The sequence below is a fragment of the Schistocerca cancellata genome, chromosome 6 (genome assembly GCF_023864275.1).
Source record: "Schistocerca cancellata isolate TAMUIC-IGC-003103 chromosome 6, iqSchCanc2.1, whole genome shotgun sequence".
Lineage (NCBI taxonomy): Eukaryota > Metazoa > Arthropoda > Insecta > Orthoptera > Acrididae > Schistocerca > Schistocerca cancellata.
In genome coordinates, this window is record NC_064631.1 from 690,302,675 (window position 1) to 690,327,583 (window position 24,909).

Below are 24,909 nucleotides of genomic sequence, written 5' to 3' on the forward strand. Positions count from 1 at the left end.
TTAAAGATGGACAGGGGAGAAAGGAAAGGAAAATGGATGGACTATTGATGTCAGCTACATCGCAACTTCACGCGGAATCAGTGGCGACGAGTGAAAATGTGTGCCGGACCAGGATTCGAACACAGGATCACCTGCTTACTAGGGAGCTACGGCAACCACTGCGCCTACCGGACACAGCATTTATCGCAACTGTGCAGACTATCTCTACATCCCTCTGATCCGACCCACTCTCTCCCCTAGCGCCACCTATCTGCAGTCCCTGCCCACGTCCTCTATGCTCGCTACTCTGAGATTCCCACAGATCAGATGTAACTGTGCATCTGCACTGAAGAAGATGGATTCGTTACCCATCAAGGCAAATCAATTATACACTCCTGGAAATTGAAATAAGAACACCGTGAATTCATTGTACCAGGAAGGGGAAACTTTATTGACACATTCCTGGGGTCAGATACATCACATGATCACACTGACAGAACCACAGGCACATAGACACAGGCAACAGAGCATGCACATTGTCGGCACTAGTACAGTGTATATCCACCTTTCGCAGCAATGCAGGCTGCTATTCTCCCATGGAGACGATCGTAGAGATGCTGGATGTAGTCCTGTGGAACGGCTTGCCATGCCATTTCCACCTGGCGCCTCAGTTGGACCAGCGTTCGTGCTGGACGTGCAGACCGCGTGAGACGACGCTTCATCCAGTCCCAAACATGCTCAATGGGGGACAGATCCGGAGATCTTGCTGGCCAGGGTAGTTGACTTACACCTTCTAGAGCACGTTGGGTGGCACGAGATACATGCGGACGTGCATTGTCCTGTTGGAACAGCAAGTTCCCTTGCCGGTCTAGGAATGGTAGAACGATGGGTTCGATGACGGTTTGGATGTACCGTGCACTATTCAGTGTCCCCTCGACGATCACCAGTGGTGTACGGCCAGTGTAGGAAATCGCTCCCCACACCATGATGCCGGGTGTTGGCCCTGTGTACTTCGGTCGTATGCAGTCCTGATTGTGGCGCTCACCTGCACGGCGCCAAACACGCATACGACCATCATTGGCACCAAGGCAGAAGCGACTCTCATCGCTGAAGACGACACGTCTCCATTCGTCCCTCCATTCACGCCTGTCGCGACACCATTGGAGGCGGGCTGCACGATGTTGGGACGTGAGCGGAAGACGGCCTAACGGTGTGCGGGACCGTAGCCCAGCTTCATGGAGACGGTTGCGAATGGTCCTCGCCGATACCCCAGGAGCAACAGTGTCCCTAATTTGCTGGGAAGTGGCGTTGCGGTCCCCTACGGCACTGCGTAGGATCCTACGGTCTTGGCGTGCATCCGTGCGTCGCTGCGGTCCGGTCCCAGGTCGACGGGCACGTGCACCTTCCGCCGACCACTGGCGACAACATCGATGTACTGTGGAGACCTCACGCCCCACGTGTTGAGCAAATCGGCGGTACGTCCACCCGGTCTCCCGCATGCCCACTATACGCCCTCGCTCAAAGTCCGTCAACTGCACATACGGTTCACGTCCACGCTGTCGCGGCATGCTGCCAGTGTTAAAGACTGTGATGGAGCTCCGTATGCCACGGCAAACTGGCTGACACTGACGGCGGCGGTGCACAAATGCTGCGCAGCTAGCGCCATTCGACGGCCAACACCGCGGTTCCTGGTGTGTCCGCTGTGCCGTGCGTGTGATCATTGCTTGTACAGCCCTCTCGCAGTGTCCGGAGCAAGTATGGTGGGTCTGACACACCGGTGTCAATGTGTTCTTTTTTCCATTTCCAGGAGTGTATGAAGCCGTGGTGTCTGTTCTTACGGACATGTCCAAAAGGACAGTGACCACGGATTCATATAACTGATTCACCTAGCTGGGCAGCGAATCCATCTCATTCAGTGCAGATGCACAGTTACGTCTGATCTGTGGGAATCTCAAGATTAGCGAGCACGGAGGACGTGGGCAGGGACTAGAGTCCTGCATGACCGAGTAAGCGAGCACAAAATACGAGATGGGGCGAGCACACCCTAACTGGATAGGCTGCCCGCACTAGTTCTAGTGACCGAGCATAGAAGCCGTGACCGAATACGTAGCACGCAACTTCAAACACATTACACGTGTCATTATCCGTGTGAGACTGCAGCCAGTACGGGCTTCTCATTTGTGGTGTGTGTGTCTCTCTCTCTCTCTGCAATCATGCAGTGCGAGGAAGCCAGTGCAGTAAGACGTAAGATTGAAATCAATGTTTACACGGTGAAGAGACGGGAAGGTCTAAAAAGCCAAGTACGGAGCATACTTTTGGTGGTTGTAGACGAAAACAGTGCGTCTACTGGATACGTATCGTGCATAAACTGCTCCACATTATTGTGTTTCCAATCGGGAACCACTCTTTTAAAGAAACACAGTTGCAAGAAACCTCACAAAGATACAACTCCTTCAGGAATACCGGCAGTAATAAAAAATAGTATTACAGCAAAGTGTGTTGCAATGTGTGCTAAAGATATGAGACCTTTTAATGCTGCTTGCGGTGAAGGTTTCAGAGAACTAGGCCAAGAATTAATACATCTAGGTGCCCACTATGGAAAAGTTAATGTGGCAGATGGCATGCCACATCCCTCTACTATAAGCAGACATGTCAAAGAACAAGCTGATGCAATACGAAACAGTATAATGCCCTCTGTTATTGCGGAAGTTATTAATAAAACATGTGCTGCGATAGTTGATATGTGGACTGATTCGCATAATCAGGTGCACTATTTGACGCTTACATCTCATTACATTAACACAGATTGGTCTCTTGTGATCAATGTTTTATTTACAACAAAATTCCCGGACGTTAGGAAGACGGGAGTAAATATTATAAAAGAAAGTGCTCTATGAATTTAGCTGTGTAACGTACCCGTTCTTGGAAACGTTACTTTTGTATTAAAAGAAAGAGAGAGACAGAAATAGAGAGAGAGAGAGAGAGAGAGAGAGAGAGAGAGAGAGAGAGAGGTGTTGGATTTGTACAGTACAGAGCAGCGAGCCGGGGCGAGGCGAGGTGCGATGCCAGGGTCACCCCTGTCATGCTCGGTTATCCGCGTGTCCGGAATCCGGACATCAGACATGGTGCGAGTACGTGACCGAACCGAGTCGTATGGGGCCGGTCACGAGCGGCTCGGTCCCCCCGTCAACAGGCGAGCCGTGACCGGTCAAACATGGAGCGTTGCAGCACTCTAGCAGGGACTAAGGATATGTGATGCTAGGTGGAAGTGTGGGTCGGCTGAGAGGCATGTAGAGATAGTCTGCACAGTTGCGATAAATGCTGTCTCTGTTTGGCGCAGTGGTTAACGTATCTGCCTAGTAAGCAGGTGATCCTGTGTTCGAATCCTGGTCCGGCACACGTTTTCACTCGTCGCCACTGATTCCGCGTAAATTCCCAGTGCAGCTGACATCAGTAGTTCCATCCCTCTACTTTCCTTTCTCCCCCTCCACCTTCAATTTACATATAATGTATCACAGCTGCGGATTCCGCGTGGTGTCTTTTCTACATCTACATCTACATCCATACTCCGCAAGCCACCTGACGGTGTGTGGCGGAGGGTACCTTGAGTACCTCTATCGGTTCTCCCTTCTATTCCAGTCTCGTATTGTTCGTGGAAAGAAGGATTGTCGGTACGCCTCTGTGTGGGCTCTAATCGCTCTGATTTTATCCTCATGGTCTCTTCGCGAGATATACGTAGGAGGGAGCAATATACTGCTTGACTCTTCGGTGAAGGTATGTTCTCGAAACTTTGACAAAAGCCCGTACCGAGCTACTGAGCGTCTCTCCTGCAGAGTCTTCCACTGGAGTTTATCTATCATCTCCGTAACGCTTTCGCGATTACTAAATGATCCCGTAACGAAGCGCGCTGCTCTCCGTTGGATCTTCTCTATATCTTCTATCAACCCTATCTGGTACGGATCCCACACTGCTGAGCAGTATTCAAGCAGTGGGCGAACAAGCATACTGTAAGCTACTTCCTTTGTTTTCGGATTGCATTTCCTTAGGATTCTTCCAATGAATCTCATCTCACTCTGGCATCTGCTTTACCGACGATCAACATTATATGATCATTCCATTTTAAATCACTCCTAATGCGTACTCCCAGATAATTTATGGTATTAACTGCTTCCAGTTGCTGACCTGCTATTTTGTAGCTAAATCATAAAGGATCTATCTTTCTTTGTATTCGCAGCACATTACACTTGTCTACATTGAGATTCAATTGCCATTCCCTGCACCATGCGTCAATTCGCTGCAGATCCTCCTGCATTTCAGTACAATTTTCCAATGTTATAACCTCTCGATACACCACAGCATCATCTGCAAAAAGCCTCAGTGAACTTCCGATGTCATCCACCAGGTCATTTATGTATATTGTGAATAGCAACGGTCCTATGACACTCCCCTGCGGCACACCTGAAATCACTCTTACTACGGAGGACTTCTCTCCATTGAGAATGACATGCTGCGTCCTGTTATCTAGGAACTCCTCAATCCAATCACACAATTGGTCTGATAGTCCATATGCTCTTACTTTGTTCATTAAACGACTGTGGGGAACTGTATCGAACGCCTTGCGGAAGTCAAGAAACACGGCATCTACCTGTGAACCCGTGTCTATGGCCCTCTGAGTCTCGTGGACGAATAGCGCGAGCTGGGTTTCACATGACCGTCTTTTTCGAAACCCATGCTGATTCCTACAGAGTAGATTTCTAGTCTCCAGAAAAGTCATTATACTCGAACACAATACGTGTTCCAAAATTCTACAACTGATCGACGTTAGAGATATAGGTCTATAGTTCTGCACATCTGTTCGACGTCCCTTCTTGAAAACGGGGATAACCTGTGCCCTTTTCCAATCCTTTGGAACGCTACGCTCTTCTAGAGACCTACGGTACACCGCTGCAAGAAGGGGGCCAAGTTCCTTCGCGTACTCTCTGTAAAATTGAACTTGTATCCCATCAGGTCCAGAGGCCTTTCCTCTTTTGACCGATTTTAATTGTGTCTTTTCTTTCGGACATGTCCAAAGGTAGTAAGGCCTGAACACCTTGTGATACGGACAGCGGCAGTTGTTGTGGAGAATGTTACACATTTTCGACTGACTTACCCCATCCTGGTAGGGCCGCCTACCTGGTGCTGATTGTGGCGTCCAAGTTCTGTGTATGTACCGGTTGCTCATGCCTTCCATATTACCCATTCTCATAAACGAGCCAGTGTCTCACAAACGGAGGTACAGTGTTGCAAACAGTTCACGGGGCAGGGGCAGCTGCTGGGCTACTTTTTCCCGTACAGTTATACTGCTGCCCCCCCCCCCCCCCATTATCACTCGCCTGTCCATAGGTAAAGACATCAGCTTGTTCTTGGTTGGCATAGTGGGATATAGTCTCTCAGCACTGCATTACACGACACGTGTCGACACTAAATTGGGTCAGCAACTGCAGTGAAGCAGATAACCTAGCACACTGCTGTCATGGATAACATTACTGCCCTGTCGAGTGTGGCGATAACTAAGTAGTACACACAGAACATTTTCACTTGTCTGGTGAGTTCTTACGTGTGCTTTCAATCGTTGAAACCTACAGTGTCAAAGATCTTTTAACTACACCTTCATGTGAACGGAAGGTTCCAAATGATTGGAAAAGAGCACAGGTAGTCCCAGTCTTCAAGAAGAGTCGTCGAGCAGATGCGCAAAACTATAGACCTATATCTCTGACGTCGATCTGTTGTAGAATTTTAGAACATGTATTTTGCTCGAGTATCATGTCGTTTTTGGAAACCCAGAATCTACTATGTAGGAATCAACATGGATTCCGGAAACAGCGATCGTGTGAGACCCAACTCGCTTTATTTGTTCATGAGACCGAGAAAATATTAGATACAGGCTCCCAGGTAGATGCTATTTTCCTTCACTTCCGGAAGGCGTTCGATACAGTTCCGTACTGTCGCCTGATAAACAAAGTAAGAGCCTACGGAATATCAGACCAGCTGTGTGGCTGCATTGAAGAGTTTTTAGCAAACAGAACACAGCATGTTGTTCTCAATGGAGAGACGTGTACAGACGTTAAAGTAACCTCTGGCGTGCCACAGGGGACTGTTATGGGACCATTGCTTTTCACAATATATATAAATGACCTAGTAGATAGTGTCGGAAGTTCCATGCGACTTTTCGCAGATGATGCTGTAGTATACAGAGAAGTTGCAGCGTTAGAAAATTGTAGCGAAATGCAGGAAGATCTGCAGCGGATAGGCACTTGGTGCAGGGAGTGGCAACTGATTTGAAGTGGAATGATCATATAACATTAATTGTTGGTAAGGCGGGTACCAGGTTGAGATTCATTGGGAGAGTCCTTAGAAAATGTAGTCCATCAACAAAGGAGGTGGCTTACAAAACACTCTTTCGACCTATACTTGAGTATTGCGCATCAGTGTGGGATCCGTACCAGATCGGGTTGACGGAGGAGATAGAGAAGATCCAAAGAAGAGCGGCGCGTTTCGTCACAGGGTTATTTGGTAACCGTGATAGCGTTGCGGAGATGTTTAACAAACTCAAGTGGCAGACTCTGCAAGAGAGGCGCTCTGCATCGCGGTGTAGCTTGCTCGCCAGGTTTCGAGAGGGTGCGTTTCTGGATGAGGTATCGAATATATTGCTTCCCCCTACTTATACCTCCCGAGGAGATCACGAATGTAAAATTAGAGAGATTAGAGCGCGCACGGAGGCTTTCCGGCAGTCGTTCTTCCCGCGAACCATACGCGACTGGAACAGGAAAGGGATGTAATGACAGTGGCACGTAAAGTGCTCTCCGCCACACACCGTTGGGTCGCTTGCGGAGTATAAATGTAGATGTAGATCTAGATGTGGGTGTAACTCCCTTACAGCGCCTTCTCGGCCACAGGTCCATATTGGCTTTTTTGCTTCTTATCCTCTCAGCGGTTTTTCCTACAGTTTGTCCACATTTTGCATAACCAGCCTGTACAAGCCCACTAGTGTCTCCGAATTTCTTTGAAAATAATTCTTGTGTAAAAACTATCTGCCAAAGTGTTGGAGCTGTTCTAGGCGCTACAGTCTGGAACTGCGCCACCGCTACGGTCGCAGGTTCGAATCCTGCCTCGGGCATGGATGTGTGTGATGTCCTTAGGTTAGTCAGGTTTAAGTACACTCCTGGAAATGGAAAAAAGAACACATTGACACCGGTGTGTCAGACCCACCATACTTGCTCCGGACACTGCGAGAGGGCTGTACAAGCAATGATCACACGCACGGCACAGCGGACACACCAGGAACCGCGGTGTTGGCCGTCGAATGGCGCTAGCTGCGCAGCATTTGTGCACCGCCGCCGTCAGTGTCAGCCAGTTTGCCGTGGCATACGCAGCTCCATCGCAGTCTTTAACACTGGTAGCATGCCGCGACAGCGTGGACGTGAACCGTATGTGCAGTTGACGGACTTTGAGCAAGGGCGTATAGTGGGCATGCGGGAGGCCGGGTGGACGTACCGCCGAATTGCTCAACACGTGGGGCGTGAGGTCTCCACAGTACATCGATGTTGTCGCCAGTGGTCGGCGGAAGGTGCAAATTAGGGACACTGTTGCTCCTGGGGTATCGGCGAGGACCATTCGCAACCGTCTCCATGAAGCTGCGCTACGGTCCCGCACACCGTTAGGCCGTCTTCCGCTCACGCCCCAACATCGTGCAGCCCGCCTCTAGTGGTGTCGCGACAGGCGTGAATGGAGGGACGAATGGAGACGTGTCGTCTTCAGCGATGAGAGTCGCTTCTGCCTTGGTGCCAATGATGGTCGTATGCGTGTTTGGCGCCGTGCAGGTGAGCGCCACAATCAGGATTGCATACGACCGAGGCACACAGGGCCAACACCCGGCATCATGGTGTGGGGAGAGATCTCCTACACTGGCCGTACACCACTGGTGATCGTCGAGGGGACACTGAATAGTGCACGGTACATCCAAACCGTCATCGAACCCATCGTTCTACCATTCCTAGACCGGCAAGGGAACTTGCTGTTCCAACAGGACAATGCACGTCCGCATGTATCCCGTGCCACCCAACGTGGTCTAGAAGGTGTAAGTCAACTACCCTGGCCAGCAAGATCTCCGGATCTGTCCCCCATTGAGCATGTTTGGGACAGGATGAAGCGTCGTCTCACGCGGTCTGCACGTCCAGCACGAACGCTGGTCCAACTGAGGCGCCAGGTGGAAATGGCATGGCAAGCCGTTCCACAGGACTACATCCAGCATCTCTACGATCGTCTCCATGGGAGAATAGCAGCCTGCATTGCTGCGAAAGGTGGATATACACTGTACTAGTGCCGACATTGTGCATGCTCTGTTGCCTGTGTCTATGTGCCTGTGGTTCTTGTCAGTGTGATCATGTGATGTATCTGACCCCAGGAATGTGTCAATAAAGTTTCCCCTTCCTGGGACAATGAATTCACGGTGTTCTTATTTCAATTTCCAGGAGTGTAGTTCTAAGTTCTAGGGGACTGATGACCTCAGAAGTTAAGTCCCATAGCGCTCAGAGCCATTTGAACCATTGAAAGTGTTGAACCATGGAGTCTGTGAGGTGACAAAAGTCGTGGGACACCTCCTAATATCGTGTCGGACCTCCTTTAGGCCTGCCTGGCGTTGTGCAGCAGCTCAACGTGGCGTGGACTCAACAAGTCGTTGGAAGTCCCCTCCAGACATATTGAGCCACGCTGCCTCTACTCTACAGCCGCCCATAATGGCCAAAGTGTTGCCAGTGCAAGATTTTGTGCGTGAACTGATCTCTGGGTTACGTCTTATAAATGTTCGATGGGGTGCATGTCGGGCCATGTGGACGACCAAATCATTTGCTCGAATCGTCCACTACGTTCTTCAAACCAATTGCGAACATTATGTCTATTAATTGCAACACATGATCTCTAAGTAGCTCAGGGGCGGGCAAACGTTGCACGCGGCTCATGAGCGCACAGCGCTGCACGTGTGCTGCTCGCGTGCAGTCGTCAAATGGGGCAGTGGCGAGAGCCGGCAGGTTGCTGCAATGTACTACCAGGCTGAGCTGCGGACGTTGATGTGAAGCGACCGCTACGTAGTGAACGTTGTATTTCAAGAACCGGAAAATGCAGAGTGAATCAAGGAAACGGAGAACTGGAGATTTGTTATCTTTTAAAAGGTAATGGGAGAATCATTTTTTCGTTGTGCAAAAACGTGAAAATTCGAAATGTTTAATATGTGGCAGTATTCTCGCTGGTCAGCGGAAGTGTAGTATTGAAGACTATTGTAATAAATTTCACAAGGACGAGTACAATTTATTGTCGGATTCTGAGCGGATGGGGAAACTGACTGAGCTTAAGAAGAGCGATCTGACGATGTTAGAAGAATTTGTCGTAGTTGCTGTTGTCAGGAGAGATCTACGACTTTCTTTCGTCATGTCTCTCATCTAACTGATTTAAAATTTTATGGAGCACAGTTTTCAGTTTTTCAGGACGACAACAATAATAGCCCAGTGGTACGTGCAAGTTATAAAATTGCGCTTAATATAGCGAGAGCTGCAAAACCGTTTGCTGAATTAATAAGCCTCAGTTAACAGCAAACATCAGTGATGAAAATTTACGTAACTGTTTGCGTTTGTCTGTATGTAGAAATTTTGCTCCAGATATTAAACGTATTGTAAACTCCACCTGTGATAAATAAAACGTATCGTAGGTAACAGGTACGCTTTCAAACCATGATTTCTTTCAAGCACTCGTACTAACCTTATTCCTTCATTCAATAAAGCAAGCTAGGAAACAAAACGCATTACAGAGGAAGGAGCGGACAGAAAGTATGGTGGGGAAGGGAGATAAGGGGGTGGCCAGCTTGCCCCTGTGTGCACCCAGAACACCTGTTAAATGCACGCGTGCAAGTGCACCGCACACGTGCAGGATTCCTGCCCGCCCCTGAAGTAGCTGGACATAACCATTTCCAGTCAATGATCGGTTCAGTCGGGCGAGAGGGCCCAGTACATTCCATGCAAACACAATCCACACGATTGTGGAGCCGCCACCAGCTTGCACAGTGCCTAGTTGACAACTTGGTTTCATGGCTTTATAAGGTCTGCGCCGCATTCGATCCCTACTATCAGCTCTTACCAACTGAAATCGGGACTCATGTAACCTCGCCACAATTTTCCAGTCGTCTAGGGTCCAACCGATAGCCTCACGAGACGAGAAGAGGGCTGCAAGTGATGTGCTGTTAGCAAAGGCGCCCGCGTTGCTCGTCTGCTGCCATAGCCCATTAACGCCTCGTTTCGCCGCACTGTCCTAACAGAAAAGTTCATTGTACGCCCCACTGCGGTTATTTCAGTGTTGCTTGTCTCTGCCACTGGCAGCTCTATGCAAAAGGCCGCTGCCGTCGGTCGTTAAGCGAAGGCCGTCTGCCACTGCGTTGCCCGTGTTGGCAGGTAATGCCTAAATCTGGTGTTCTCGCCTTACTCCTGGCACTGTCGATCTCTCAATATGTAGTTTCCTAACGATTCCCGAAGTGGAATGTCGAGCTCCAACTAGGATTCCGCGTTCGAAGTCTCCATTCTGGTGATTTCAGTGATGATATTTGGTTTGTGGGGCTCTCAACTACGCGGTCATGAGCGCCCCAACAAAGTCCCTATTTTTACACAATCCAATCTAGCCAATGTCACGAATGTTGACGATGATGATGATATGACGAGGACAGCACAAACACCCAGGCCCCGACCAGAGAAAATCCCCAACCCGGCCGCGAATCGAACCCGCGACCCCGTGATCCAGAGGCAGCAACGCTAGCCACTAGACCACGAGCTGCGGACGAATGGTGCGGCCATGATGACGTCGGACACCTTTTCACATGAATCACCTGAGTATAGTTCCGTCAATGCACTGCCCTTTTATACCTTGTGTACGCAATATCACCGCCATTTGTATATGTGCATATCGCTATCCCATAACTTTTGTCACCTCAGTGTCATAATTTTTTGTTTTCGTAGAGAAGGAGCTGCAGCTCGCACATCGAAAACTCTTCGCAATATGGGGACACGTGTGGTGGGCTGAGGTAGCGATGCTAGCTTACCGGCGGTACTGCCGGACCTCGAGCAGCAGCAGCAGGCCGGACAGGAAGATGGCGCAGCCGAGCAGCATGAAGGCGGGCGACATGGGCACCAGGTCCACGCTGGCGTACTCCGCCTCAGACAGGCAGCGCACGCGCGTGAAGTACCACGCCTTGCGCAGGTAGCTGATGTGGCCGCGCTCCCACATCATGCGCAGTCTGCAGGCACAGCAGGACTCACTCACTAACTTCGTATTATACACTCCTGGAAATGGAAAAAAGAACACATTGGCACCGGTGTGTCAGACCCACCATACTTGCTCCGGACACTGCGAGAGGGCTGTACAAGCAATGATCACATGCACGGCACAGCGGACACACCAGGAACCGCGGTGTTGGCCGTCGAATGGCGCTAGCTGCGCAGCATTGGTGCACCGCCGCCGTCAGTGTCAGCCAGTTTGCCGTGGCATACGGAGCTCCATCGCAGTCTTTAACACTGGTAGCATGCCGCGACAGCGTGGACGTGAACCGTATGTGCAGTTGACGGACTTTGAGCGAGGGCGTATAGTGGGCATGCGGGAGGCCGGGTGGACGTACCGCCGAATTGCTCAACACGTGGGGCGTGAGGTCTCCACAGTACATCGATGTTGTCGCCAGTGGTCGGCGGAAGGTGCACGTGCCCGTCGACCTGGGACCGGACCGCAGCGACGCACGGATGCACGCCAAGACCGTAGGATCCTACGCAGTGCCGTAGGGGACCGCACCGCCACTTCCCAGCAAATTAGGGACACTGTTGCTCCGGGGGTATCGGCGAGGACCATTCGCAACCGTCTCCATGAAGCTGGGCTACGGTCCCGCACACCGTTAGGCCGTCTTCCGCTCACGCCCCAACATCGTGCAGCCCGCCTCCAGTGGTGTCGCGACAGGCGTGAATGGAGGGACGAATGGAGACGTGTCGTCTTCAGCGATGAGAGTCGCTTCTGCCTTGGTGCCAATGATGGTCGTATGCGTGTTTGGCGCCGTGCAGGTGAGCACCACAATCAGGACTGCATACGACCGAGGCACACAGGGCCAACACCCGGCATCATGGTGTGGGGAGCGATCTCCTACACTGGCCGTACACCACTGGTGATCGTCGAGGGGACACTGAATAGTGCACGGAACATCCAAACCGTCATCGAACCCATCGTTCTACCATTCCTAGACCGGCAAGGGAACTTGCTGTTCCAACAGGACAATGCACGTCCGCATGTATCCCGTGCCACCCAACGTGCTCTAGAAGGTGTAAGTCAACTACCCTGGCCAGCAAGATCTCCGGATCTGTTCCCCATTGAGCATGTTTGGGACTGGATGAAGCGTCGTCTCACGCGGTCTGCACGTCCAGCACGAACGCTGGTCCAACTGAGGCGCCAGGTGGAAATGGCATGGCAAGCCGTTCCACAGGACTACATCCAGCATCTCTACGATCGTCTCCATGGGAGAATAGCAGCCTGCATTGCTGCGAAAGGTGGATATACACTGTACTAGTGCCGACATTGTGCATGCTCTGTTGCCTGTGTCTATGTGCCTGTGGTTCTGTCAGTGTGATCATGTGATGTATCTGACCCCAGGAATGTGTCAATAAAGTTTCCCCTTCCTGGGACAATGAATTCACGGTGTTCTTATTTCAATTTCCAGGAGTGTAAATTGATTGAAGGTGGATCGGGCAGAAAGGGAAGGGGCAGAAAGGAAAGCAAAGGGAAGGGAAGGAACTATTGATATCTGCTGCATCGCGACTTTATGGGAATCAGCAATGACGAGTGAAAATGTGTGGTGGACTGGGATGCGAATCCGGGATCTCCTGCTTACAAGGCAGTTACGAGGCGTGTTTTTTTTATGTAAGTACCGTTCTGAAATTAAAAAAAAAATATGTGCTAAGATATCTCAATAATTTAATTTTTACACTACTGGCCATTAAAATGGCTACACCAAGAAGAAATACAGATGATAAACGGGTATTCATTGCACAAATATATTATACTAGAACTGACATGTGATTACATTTTCACACAATTTGAGTTCATAGATCCTGAGAAATCAGTACCCAGAAAAACCACCTTTGGCCGTAATAACGGCCTTCATACGCCTGGGCACTGAGTCAAACAGACCTTGAATGGCGTGTACAGGTACAGCTGCCCATGCAGCTTCAACACGATACCACAGTTCATTAAGACTAGGGACTGGCATATTGTGAGGAGCCAGATGCTCGGCAAACATTGACCAGACGTTTTCAATTGGTAAGAGATCTGGAGAATGTGCTGGCCAGGGCAGCAGACGAACATTTCCTGTATCCAGAAAGGCCCGTACAGGACCTGCAACATGCGGCCGTGCATTATCTTGCTGAATGTAGGGTTTCGCAGGGAGCGAATGAAGGGTAGAGCCACGGGTCGTAACACATCTGAAGTGTAACATCCACTGTTCAAAGTGCCGTCAATGCCAACAAGAGGTTACCGAGACGTGTAACCAATGGCACCCCATACCATCACGCCGGGTGATACGCCAGTATGGCGATGACGAATACACGCTTCCAATGTGCGTTCATCGCGATGTCGCCAAACACAGATGGACCATCACGATGCTGTAAACAGAACCTGGATTCGTCCGAAAAAATGACGTTTTGCCATTCGTGCACCCAGGTTCGTCGTTGAGTACACCATCGCAGGCGCTCTCGTCTGTGATGCAGCGTCAAGGGTAACCGCGGCCATGGTGTCCGAGCTAATAGTCCATGATGCTGCAAACGTCGTCGAACTGTTCGTACAGATGGTTGTTGTCTTGCAAACGTCCCCATCTGTTGACTAGGGAATCGAGACGTAGCTGCACGATCCGTTACAGCCATGCGGATAAGATGCCTGTCATCTCGACTGCTAGTGATACGAGGCCTTTGGGATCCAGCACGGCGTTCCGTATTACCCTTCTTAACCCACCGATTCCATATTTTGCTAACAGTCATTGGATCTCGACCAACGCGAGCAGTAATGTCGCGATACGATAAATCGCAATCGCGATAGGCTACAATCTGACCTTTATCATAATCGGAAACGTGATGGTACGCATTTCTCCTCCTTACACGAGGCATCACAACAACGTTTCACCAGGTAACGCCGGTCAACTGCTGTTTGCGCATGAGAAATCGGTTGGAAACATTCCTCATGTCAGCACGTTGTAGGTATCGCCACCGGCGCCAACCTTGTGTGAATGCTCTGAAAAGCTAATGATTTGCATATCACAGCATGTTCTTGCTGCCGGTTAAATTTCGCGTCTTTAGCACGTCTTCTTCGTGGTGTAGCAATTTTAATGGCCATTAGTGTACATGAAAGCCTGTACCTTAATGTACTTTTCTACATAATTTTCGTCAATATTGAGGCAGATGTCACAACGTTGTACCCGTTTTTGAATACCCTCCTCGTAGAAGTCTGCCGCCTGACTTGTTAACCACTGCATCACCACCTTTTTGACTTCGTCATCGTCTTGAAGACGCTGACCGCCCAGGTGTTTCTTCAAGATGAAACATGGGTGGCCTACGTCACACCAGAATCAGAGCAACAGTCCATGGAATGGCGGCGTTCAGATTCACCCAGAAAGTGAAGTTTAAGCAAACAATTTCTGCCCGGAAAATCATGTGCACAGTTTTGTGGGACAGAAAAGAAGTATTGCTTGTGGAATTTCTGCCTCGTAATGAGACAATCAATGCAGCAGCTTACTGTAAGACATTGCTCAATCTGCGCCGTTCAGTTCAGAACAAAAGGCGTGGCAAGTTGAGGAAGGGCATCGTTTTGCTGCAAGACAATGCCCGTCCGCATGTGGCGAATCAGACCAAAGATCTCATCGCATCTTTTCGATGGGAAACTCTAGATCATCCTCCGTATAGCCTCAAAAAATGTTCAGATATGTGTGAAATCTTATGGGACTTAACTGCTAAGGTCTTTAGTCCCTAAGCTTACACACTACTTAACCTTAAGTATCCTAAGGACAAACTCACACACCCATACCCGAGGGAGGACCGTACAGCCTCGATCTTGCGCCCAGTGACTAGCATCTGTTCCTGCACTTGAAGAAACACCTGGACGGTCAGCGTCTTCATGACAAAGTCAAAACAGTGGTGATGCAGTGGTTAGCCGGCCGGGGTGGCCGAGCGGTTCTAGGCGCTAGAGTACGGAATCGCGCGACCGCTACGGTCGCAGGTTCGAATCCTGCCTCGGGAATGCATGTGTGTGATGTCCTCAGGTCAGTTAGGTTTAAGTAGTTCTAAGTGCTAGGGGACTGATGACCTCAGAAGTTAAGACCCATAGTTCAAATGGTTCAAATGGCTCTGAGCACTATGCGACTCAACTTCTGAGGTTCAAATGGTTCAAATGGCTCTGAGCACTATGGGACTTAACTTCTGAGGTCATCAGTCCCCTAGAACTTAGAACTACTTAAACCTAACTAACCTAAGGATATCACACACATCCATGCCCGAGGCAGGATTCGAACCTGCGACAGCAGCGGTCTCTCGGTTCCAGACTGTAGTGCCTAGAACCGCTCGGCCACCCCGGCTGGCCAACTTCTGAGGTCATCAGTCGCCTAGAACTTAGAAATAATTAAACCTAACTAACCTAAGGACATCACACACATCCACACCCGAGGCAGGATTCGAACCTGCGACCGTAGCGGTCACCCGGCTCCAGACTGTAGCGCCTAGAACCGCACGGCTACTCCGGCCGGCCAAGTCCCATAGTACTCAGAGCCATTTGACCTTTTTCTTTTCCCTTTTTTTTATGCAGTGGTCAACAACTCAGGCGACAGACTTAAATGAGGAGGGTATTCAAAAACTGGTACAACGTTATGACAAGTGCCTCAATATTGACGGAGATTATGTAGAAAAGTATATTAAGGTACAGGCTTTCATGTAAAAATAAAATTACCGAGATATCTTAGAACGTCTTTTTTTTAATTTCAAAACGGTACTTACTTAAAAAACTCGCTTGTATGTTAGTAAGTGCGATATCTTGAACAATCTTCGCACAATTTCCAGTTGACCCACATTCCCATATGGCGCTAGCTATCCACGGCCCCCATCCACGTCCTCCGTGCTCGCTACTTTGAGATTCCCTCACGAGGTCGAACTTAACTGTGCACGTCCGAAAGAACAGACATCGCGTATTCATATAACTGAACCGCCTCGATGGGCAATGAATGCACCACCTTCAGCGCAGATGCACAGCTACGCCTGACCTTCTGTCGGTATCCCAAAGTGGCGAGCATGGAGGACGTGGACGAAGACAGAGGGTAGCTGGCACCATGTGGGGATGTGGGGCGGCCTCGAGGCGTGCCGAGGTAGTCCGCGCAGTTGTGACAAATACAGTGTCCGGATGGCGCAGAGGTTAACGCAGCTACCTAGTTAAGTTCGAGACCCACTCTGGCACACATTTTCAGTCGCAGCTGCTGATTCCACATACAGGGCGTTTCAAAAATGACCGGTATATTTGAAACGGCAATAAAAACTAAACGAGCAGCGATAGAAATACACCGTTTGTTGCAATATGCTTGGGACAACAGTACATTTTCAGGCAGACAAACTTTCGAAATTACAGTAGTTACAATTTTCAACAACAGATGGCGCTGCGGTCTGGGAAACTCTATAGCACGATATTTTCCACATATCCACCATGCGTAGCAATAATATGGCGTAGTCTCTGAATGAAATTACCCGAAACCTTTGACAACGTGTCTGGCGGAATGGCTTCACATGCAGATGAGATGTACTGCTTCAGCTGTTCAATTGTTTCTGGATTCTGGCGGTACACCTGGTCTTTCACGTGTCCCCACAGAAAGAAGTCACAGGGGTTCATGTCTGGCGAATAGGGAGGCCAATCCACGCCGCCTCCTGTATGTTTCGGATAGCCCAAAGCAATCACACGATCATCGAAATATTCATTCAGGAAATTAAAGACGTCGGCCGTGCGATGTGGCCGGGCACCATCTTTCATAAACCACGAGGTGTTCGCAGTGTCGTCTAAGGCAGTTTGTACCGCCACAAATTCACGAAGAATGACCAGATAGCGTGATGCAGTAATCGTTTCGGATCTGAAAAATGGGCCAATGATTCCTTTGGAAGAAATGGCGGCCCAGGCCAGTACTTTTTGAGGATGCAGGGACGATGGGACTGCAACATGGGGCTTTTCGGTTCCTCATATGCGCCAGTTCTGTTTATTGACGAAGCCGTCCAGGTAAAAATAAGCTTCGTCAGTAAACCAAATGCTGCCCACATGCATATCGCCGTCATCAATCCTGTGCACTATATCGTTAGCGAATGTCTCTCGTGCAACAATGGTAGCGGCGCTGAGGGGTTGCCGCGTTTGAATTTTGTATGGATAGAGGTGTAAACTCTGGCGCATGAGACAATACGTGAACGTTGGCGTCATTTGGACCGCAGCTGCAACACGTCGAATGGAAACCCGAGGCCGCTGTCGGATCACCTGCTGCACTAGCTGCGCGTTGCCCTCTGTGGTTGCCGTACGCGGTCGCCCTACCTTTCCAGCACGTTCACCCGTCACGTTCCCAGTCCGTTGAAATTTTTCAAACAGATCCTTTATTGTACCGCTTTTCGGTCCTTTGGTTACATTAAACCTCCGTTGAAAACTTCGTCTTGTTGCAACAACACTGTGTTCTAGGCGGTGGAATTCCAACAACAGAAAAATCCTCTGTTGTAAGTAATAAACCATGTTGTCTACAGCACACTTGCACGTTGTGAACAGCACACGCTTACAGCAGAAAGACAATGTACAGAATGGTGCACCCAGAGACTGCGTTGTCTTCTATATCTTTCACATCACTTGCAGCGCCATCTGTTGTTGAAAATTGTAACTACTGTAATTTCGAAAGTCTGTCCGCCTGAAAATGTACTGTTGTCCCAAGCATATTGCAACAAACGGTGTATTTCTATCGCTGCTCGTTTAGTTTTTATTGCCGTTTCAGATATACCGGTCATTTTTGAAACACCCTGTAAATTCCCGATGCAGCTGACATCATTAGTTCCTTTCCTTTCCTTTCCGCCCCCTCCACTTTCAATTTACATCATTGTATCACAGCTGTGGATTCCATGTGGTGCCTGTTCTTTCAGACATGTCTGACAGAACACGTGTCTGTCCTTTCGGACATGCCGGAAAGAACAAACTCCGCACATTCATATAAACTAGCATTAGATACCGCCAGTAAATCACACACCCCTCTCCATAATATTACACGAAGGAAAGATCTGTGAACGAAAATGATACTCGAGAGGCATCCGTCGTGTCGCTGAAGTCCTCTGTCCATCTTCAAGCGAATATGTTGCCTCCTAGGGTGTCAAACATAATCTGTTACTGGGCTCAGGATTCCTTGGCAGGCGGGATGCAGCATATTATCGCTGACGGAGAGTGATCAACAGGTGAATGAGAAGGTGAAACATGGAAAAAGTAAGTGAAATGTTTATTATTTTAAAAGTAATCGCGTAACTGTTAATACATTTAATCACAAGCTTGTTTGTGTGGCCATCCTCCTCAGCAAGCATATAAATACTTGTTTTGTAAAGAAAACTGCCTCTTCCTGCTGCTAGTTACTTTATTTATCCCATACGCGTTTCGCCTTCTCCTGTTCTAAGGCATCATCAGTGGGATCTGTAACGATACAGTTTTGTTAGTTTTAGATTATTAAACAGTTCACTTCGCGATTCTTTTTGTAAAAAAAGTAATTGCTTACGATTTGCTGATGTTCGTTTCCTGACATCTGGTCTGGAGGTCGCACTACCACTTTTATCACTGCCATATAATCACATTTTCGTGTTTCGCCTTTCACACACTGTTCATCATGTTTCTCACTCTTTTTTGTGGTGGACTATTGTTCTTTTGTCACTCGATACGACTATTACAGTGACAAAAGAACAATAGTCCACCCCAAAAAAGAGTGAAAAACATGGTGAACAGTGTGTGGAAGGCGAGAATACAAGGATGTGATTATATGGCAGTGATAAAAGTGGTAGTGCGACTTCCAGACCAGCTGTGAGGAAACGCACATCAGCACATCTAAGTAATTACTTTTTTTTACAAAAAAATCGCGAAGTGAACTGTTTAGCAATCTAAAACTAACAAAACTGTATCGTTATACATCTCACTGATGGTGCCTTACAACAGGAGAAGACGAAACGTGTATGGGATAAATAAAGTAACTGGCAGCAGGAAAAGGCATTCTTATTTACAAAACAAGTATATACATTTAATCTACTGTGACATACGGTCAGTGCCTCCAGGTAAATATGTTTGCGGTTGCCTACGGAACCGTGATTGCATCCAGGCATGGAACTCTTCCTCCAAAGCAAATCGACAGCCACGAATGGGAGATATAGGACAGTATGGAGGAAGTTTAAGGTCTTCCCTGCGAAACATGTGGGCGAGCATTATCCTGCAGCAGAATGATGCCATTGATTAAGATTGGATTTATGGCGTGCTTTAGTTTTTGCAAAGTGTCCACGTACCACTGTATGTTAATTGCGGCGCCGCGTTCCAGAAAGTTGATGAGTAGCGGGTCCTTCCAGCTAAAGAAACAAGTCATCAAGATTTTCCCGGAGATGTCGTGTCTGTTATTTCGACTACGCTGCTGAAATTTCGCTGGGAAGCTCTTTAAACATCCCCCACGCAGTTCAGATCTCTCTCCCTGTGATTTCCATACTTTTGGAGGCCTAAAGAAGGACGAGACTGTTGATTTGCTTCGGACGAAGAGATCCACGCCTGGGTACGACCATGGTTCCGTAGGTGACCGCAAACATTTTTCCATGAAGGCATTTGCCCCCAACATCTTGGATTACGTCACAGGATGGATGACGGCACCCTCTAGTGGCAGTATTGTGCACTAGGTGAGTTGGAGTCTATATCTCGTGGTGGAGACACTGCCTGCAAAATAAAAAGTTGTGTCCAAAGTTGTTTTCCCGCCATTTCACCCCACCATTTTGGATTACATAACGAAACGGACGACAGCGCCCTCTGCTGGTGGTATTGAATACTAGATCCAGACCTTGTGGTGAACACGCTGTTTGATGCTGTCTTGAATAACTGTACTTGCATCTTCACCTGACGTCACTGTACCATCCTCTGGCGGTGGCGATGTGAACTAAGTCAGTTGGGCTCTGGACCCAGTGCTGAACACATCTGCTTGAAATTGGTTAAATAATAAAGACAAGTCCTTTTTTCCAACGAATCCTTAGGAGGAGGTGGCATCGGGCGACTTAGGTTAGTAGAGGTAGCCCAAGTAAACTATCTTCCCGCTATTTTCTTTGCTTAGTAGAGATAACCGCCATCTTGGATAGCGGTACTTTTGTCATACTAGTCTCAGGAAACAAGGACTCGAGACAACATACAGCACTTCTTATTAAATAAAACAGTAAACCAGTAAAACTGCTTTTAATAAACATTTTAAATACAGGAATGCACTTGTACAATCCGAGAAAACATGCAGCATTTCTTATTAAATAAAACAGTAAGCTAGTGAAAAACTGCAAATATCTTTGGGGGGGGGGGGGCAGCTGCTACCCCTTCCTGCCCCTCGCTGGGTACGCCCATGGTGTTGTAGGCCCTCTATTGTTCCTGATCTGTATTAACGACATGGGAGACAATCTGAGTAGCCGTCTTAGATGGTTTGCAGATGATGCTGTCATTTACCGTCTTGTGAAGTCATCAGATGATCGAAACGACTTGCAAAATGATTTAGATAAGATATCTGTATGGTGCAAAAAGTGGCAATTGACCCTTAATAAAGAAAAGTGTGAAGTTATTCACAAGAGTACTAAAAGAAATCAGCTAAATTTCGATTAAGCGATAAGTCACAGAAATCTGAGGGCTGTAAATTCAACTACATACTTAGGGATTACAATTACAAATAACCTAAATTGGAACAATCACATAGATAATATTGTGGGTAGAGCAAACCAAAGACTGCGATTCATTGGCAGAACACTTAGAAGGTGCAACAGGTCTACTGAATGCTTACACCACGCTTGTCCGCCCTATTCTGGAGTATTGCTGTGCGGTGTGGGATCCGCATCAGGTGAGACTGACGGATGACATCGACAAAGTACAAAGAAGGGCAGCTCGTTTTGTATTATCGCGAAATAGGGAGATAGAGTCACAGACATGATACGTGAATTGGAGTGGCAATCATTAAAACAAAGGCGCTTTTCGTTGCGACGGGATCTTCTCATGAAATTTCAATCACCAGTTTTCTCCTCCGATTTCGAAAACATTCTGTTGGCACCCACCTACATAGGAAGAAATGATCATCACGATAAAATAAGAGAAATCAGGGCTCGCACGAAAAAAAATTAAGTGCTCGTTTTTTCCCGCGTGCGTTCGAGAGTGGAACGGTAGAGATAATAAAATTAAAACATCGTGGCTACTTCCCTTGTTGCAGCCGTGTCTTCCAAGGTGCGTCTCCACATAGTCGTCAAAATATAAAAAGCTCTAAAATAGTGTCGCCTATGGTGTTCAACATCTAACCACATGGCTCTCTCCTCTATCGTCGTAAACCACCCGTGCGTCTTCGTTGATACCACACACCATGTAGCCAAACACGACACTGAAACGCGAGTTAGCTAACGCGCAAGTAAACAAGGAAGTCACAGAGATGTCTATACAAACAGATAACGTATACATGTTCCAAGGACCTCATGAAATGATGGTATCCTGCCAATTGCTAAAACCTTTTAAAGTTGATACCGCTTTTCAGACCAATAATACGCTGCGGTTTAAACTAAGAAATAATTTACAGCAGGAAGGCGATAAATATGAGAGAGCTGGGGTCTATTAAATTCAGTGTAACACGTGCAAGGCAAGCTATGTAGGCCAAACTGGTAGGTCCTTTAAAGTACGTTACAAAGAACATAGCGATGCTTTCCGGCTTAATAATTTCGAAAAGTCAGCTGTATCCACGCATATTTGGGAAACGGGACACCCCATGTTGGGAATAGATCAGGATCTCGTTATTTGACATAGACAGGACAAAGGCAAAAAGCTGGATCTACTAGAACAGCTGGAAATGACGATACATAGCGTGGATAATCAGAACACACTGAATGAACAGGTAACTGGTGATAAAAATAACTTTTTCAAACATTTCACTGGTTTCTTTTAGTAACTACATTTTAACAATTGGCAGGATACCATCATTTCATACGGTCCTTGGAACATGTATACGTTATCTGTTTGTATAGACATCTCTGTGACTTCCTTGTTTACTTGCGCGTGAACTCACTCGCGTTTCAGTGTCGTGTATGGCTACGTGGTGTGTGGTATCAACGAAGACGCACGGGCGGTGTACGACGGTAGAGGAGAGAGCCATGTGGTTAGACGTTGAACACCATAGGCGACACGATTGTAGAGCTTTTTATATTTTGACGACTATGTGGAGACGCACCTTGGAAGACACGCCTGCAACAAGGGAAGTAGCCACGATGTTTTCATTTTATTATCAGTTTTATTGTGCTTGGTGCATGTTCCATTTTAGCGAGTTTTAACAGGTTCTTTTACTTTTTATTATTCTGATGATGGAAGCTTGACTTCCGAAACGCGTCAATCTTAGTGTTTTACACTATAAACAAGTGGTTGAGGCGATATATTTTTTAAAATTGAAGGTAGACCAAGTTAGAAATCTAACCTTTTTTTATTGTTTCTTAGAGATTGAATTTTTAAGATCAGCTGATAAAGTGACCAAACATGTTAAAATATTTTATAACTGCGATTTACTGTATGGGGTTTGGCGCAACAAAAAAATGGCTCTGAGCACTATGGGACTCAACTACTGTGGTCATAAGTCCCTTAGCACTTAGAACTACTTAAACCTAACTAACCTAAGGACATCACACACATCCATGCCCGAGGCAGGATTCGAACCTGCGACCGTAGCGGTCGTGCGGTTCCAGACTGTAGCGCCTTTAACCGCTCGGCCACTCTGGCCGGCTTGGCGCAACCGAGAGCTCAAATGCAGCTAGTGTAGTACTATAACACTCTGACGGAAAATAATCGCAGCACCAAGGAGTTGTGCGACATAAGCAAAAGTTGGTAGACGTGTTTCAACATCTGAAAGAGGATGTCTGTTCAGATTTCGCGCCAGTCGCATAAGGATAAGGTTACAAATAAGGTTTTCATTAAATACACAGTCATGAGTGTTTGTTATCTTTGAGATCGTACGTGGTGAGCTGATGTTAGTCAAGATAGCCTTCAAGGTGACAAAAACTCCCTTATCAACACCTTACTGAGTTTGAATGAGGTTATGTAATAGAGCTACGACAAGGTGGATGTTCCTTCTGCAATGTTGCAGAAAGACGTAGCAAGAATGTAGCCATTGTACGTTATTGTCTGTAGCAGTGGCGATGGGAATGTACAATCACAAGAAGCTCGGACTCCGGTCGGCCACTCGGCCCTGCCGAGAGGGAAGACCGACGTGTTCGGCGTGTGACTGGCGCATCGTACTGTACGAGGTGCATCCAAGTTCTAAGGCCTCCGATTTTTTTTCTCTGGACTGGAAAGAGATAGAAACATGCGCATTGTTTTAAAATGAGGCCGCGTTCATTGTCAATACGTCCCAGAGATGGCAACCCCGTACAGCAGATGGTATTTTACCGCCAGCGGCGAGAATGAGAACTGTTTTAAATACTTAAAATGGCGACGTTTTCCTTACTTGAACAGCGTGCAGTCGTTCGCTTTCTGAATTTGCGTGGTGTGAAACCAATTGAAATTCATCGACAGTTGAAGGAGACATGTGGTGATGGAGTTATGGATGTGTCGAAAGTGCGTTCGTAGGTGCGACAGTTTAATGAAGGCAGAACATCGTGTGACTTCAAACCGAAACAACCTCGAGCTCGCACAAGCCGGTCTGACGACATGATCGAGAAAGAGGAGAGAATTGTTTTGGGGGATCGCCGAATGACTGTTGAACAGATCACCTCCAGAGTTGGCATTTCTGTCGGTTCTGTGCACACAATCCTGCATGACGACCTGAAAATGCGAAAAGTGTCATCCAGGTGGGTGCCACGAATGCTGACAGACGGCCACATGGCTGCCTGTGTGGCATGTCGCCAAGCAATGTTGACGCGCAATGACAGCATGAGTGGGACTTTCTTTTCTTCGGTTGTGACAATGGATTAGACGTCGATGCCATTTTTCAATCCAGAAACAAAGCGCCAGTCAGCTCAATGGAAGCACACAAATTCACCGCCACCAAAAAAATTTCTTGTAACCGCCAGTGCTGAAAAAATGATGGTGTCCATGTTCTGGGACAGCGAGGGCGTAATCCTTACCCATGCGTTCCAAAGGGCACTACGGTAACAGGTGCATCCTACGAAAATGTTTCGAAGAACAAATTCCTTCCTGCACTGGAACAAAAACGTCCGGGAAGGGCTGCGCGTGTGCTGTTTCACCAAGACAACGCACCCGCACATCGAGCTAACGTTACGCAACAGTTTCTTCGTGATAACAACTTTCAAGTGATTCCTCATGCTCCCTACTCACCTGACCTGGCTCCTAGTGACTTTTGGCTTTTTCCAACAATGAAAGACACTCTCCGTGGCCGCACATTCACCAGCCATGCTGCTATTGCCTCATCGATTTTCCAGTGGTCGAAACAGACTCCTAAAGAAGCCTTCGCCGCTGGCGTCAGCGTTGTGAAAAATGTGTACGCCTGCAGGGCGATTACGTCGAGAAGTAACGGCAGTTTCATCCATTTCGGGTGAGTTGTTAATTAGAAAAAACAATCGGAGGCCTTAGAACTTGAATGCACCTCGTATTTGTGTCAGC

At 48.0% G+C, this 24,909-nt stretch overlaps 1 protein-coding gene across 1 annotated transcript in view; it reads right to left on the reverse strand.

The window, feature by feature from the left end:
* Positions 1-11,091: 11,091 nt before the first annotated feature.
* The window catches only part of LOC126088479 (glutamate receptor ionotropic, delta-1-like), an 87,245-nt gene continuing 73,427 nt past the window's right edge, over positions 11,092-24,909 (reverse strand). The window contains exon 7 of the mRNA XM_049906620.1: positions 11,092-11,290. Within this exon, the coding sequence (XP_049762577.1) occupies positions 11,092-11,290 (199 nt within the window). The remainder of the gene's footprint in view (positions 11,291-24,909) is intronic.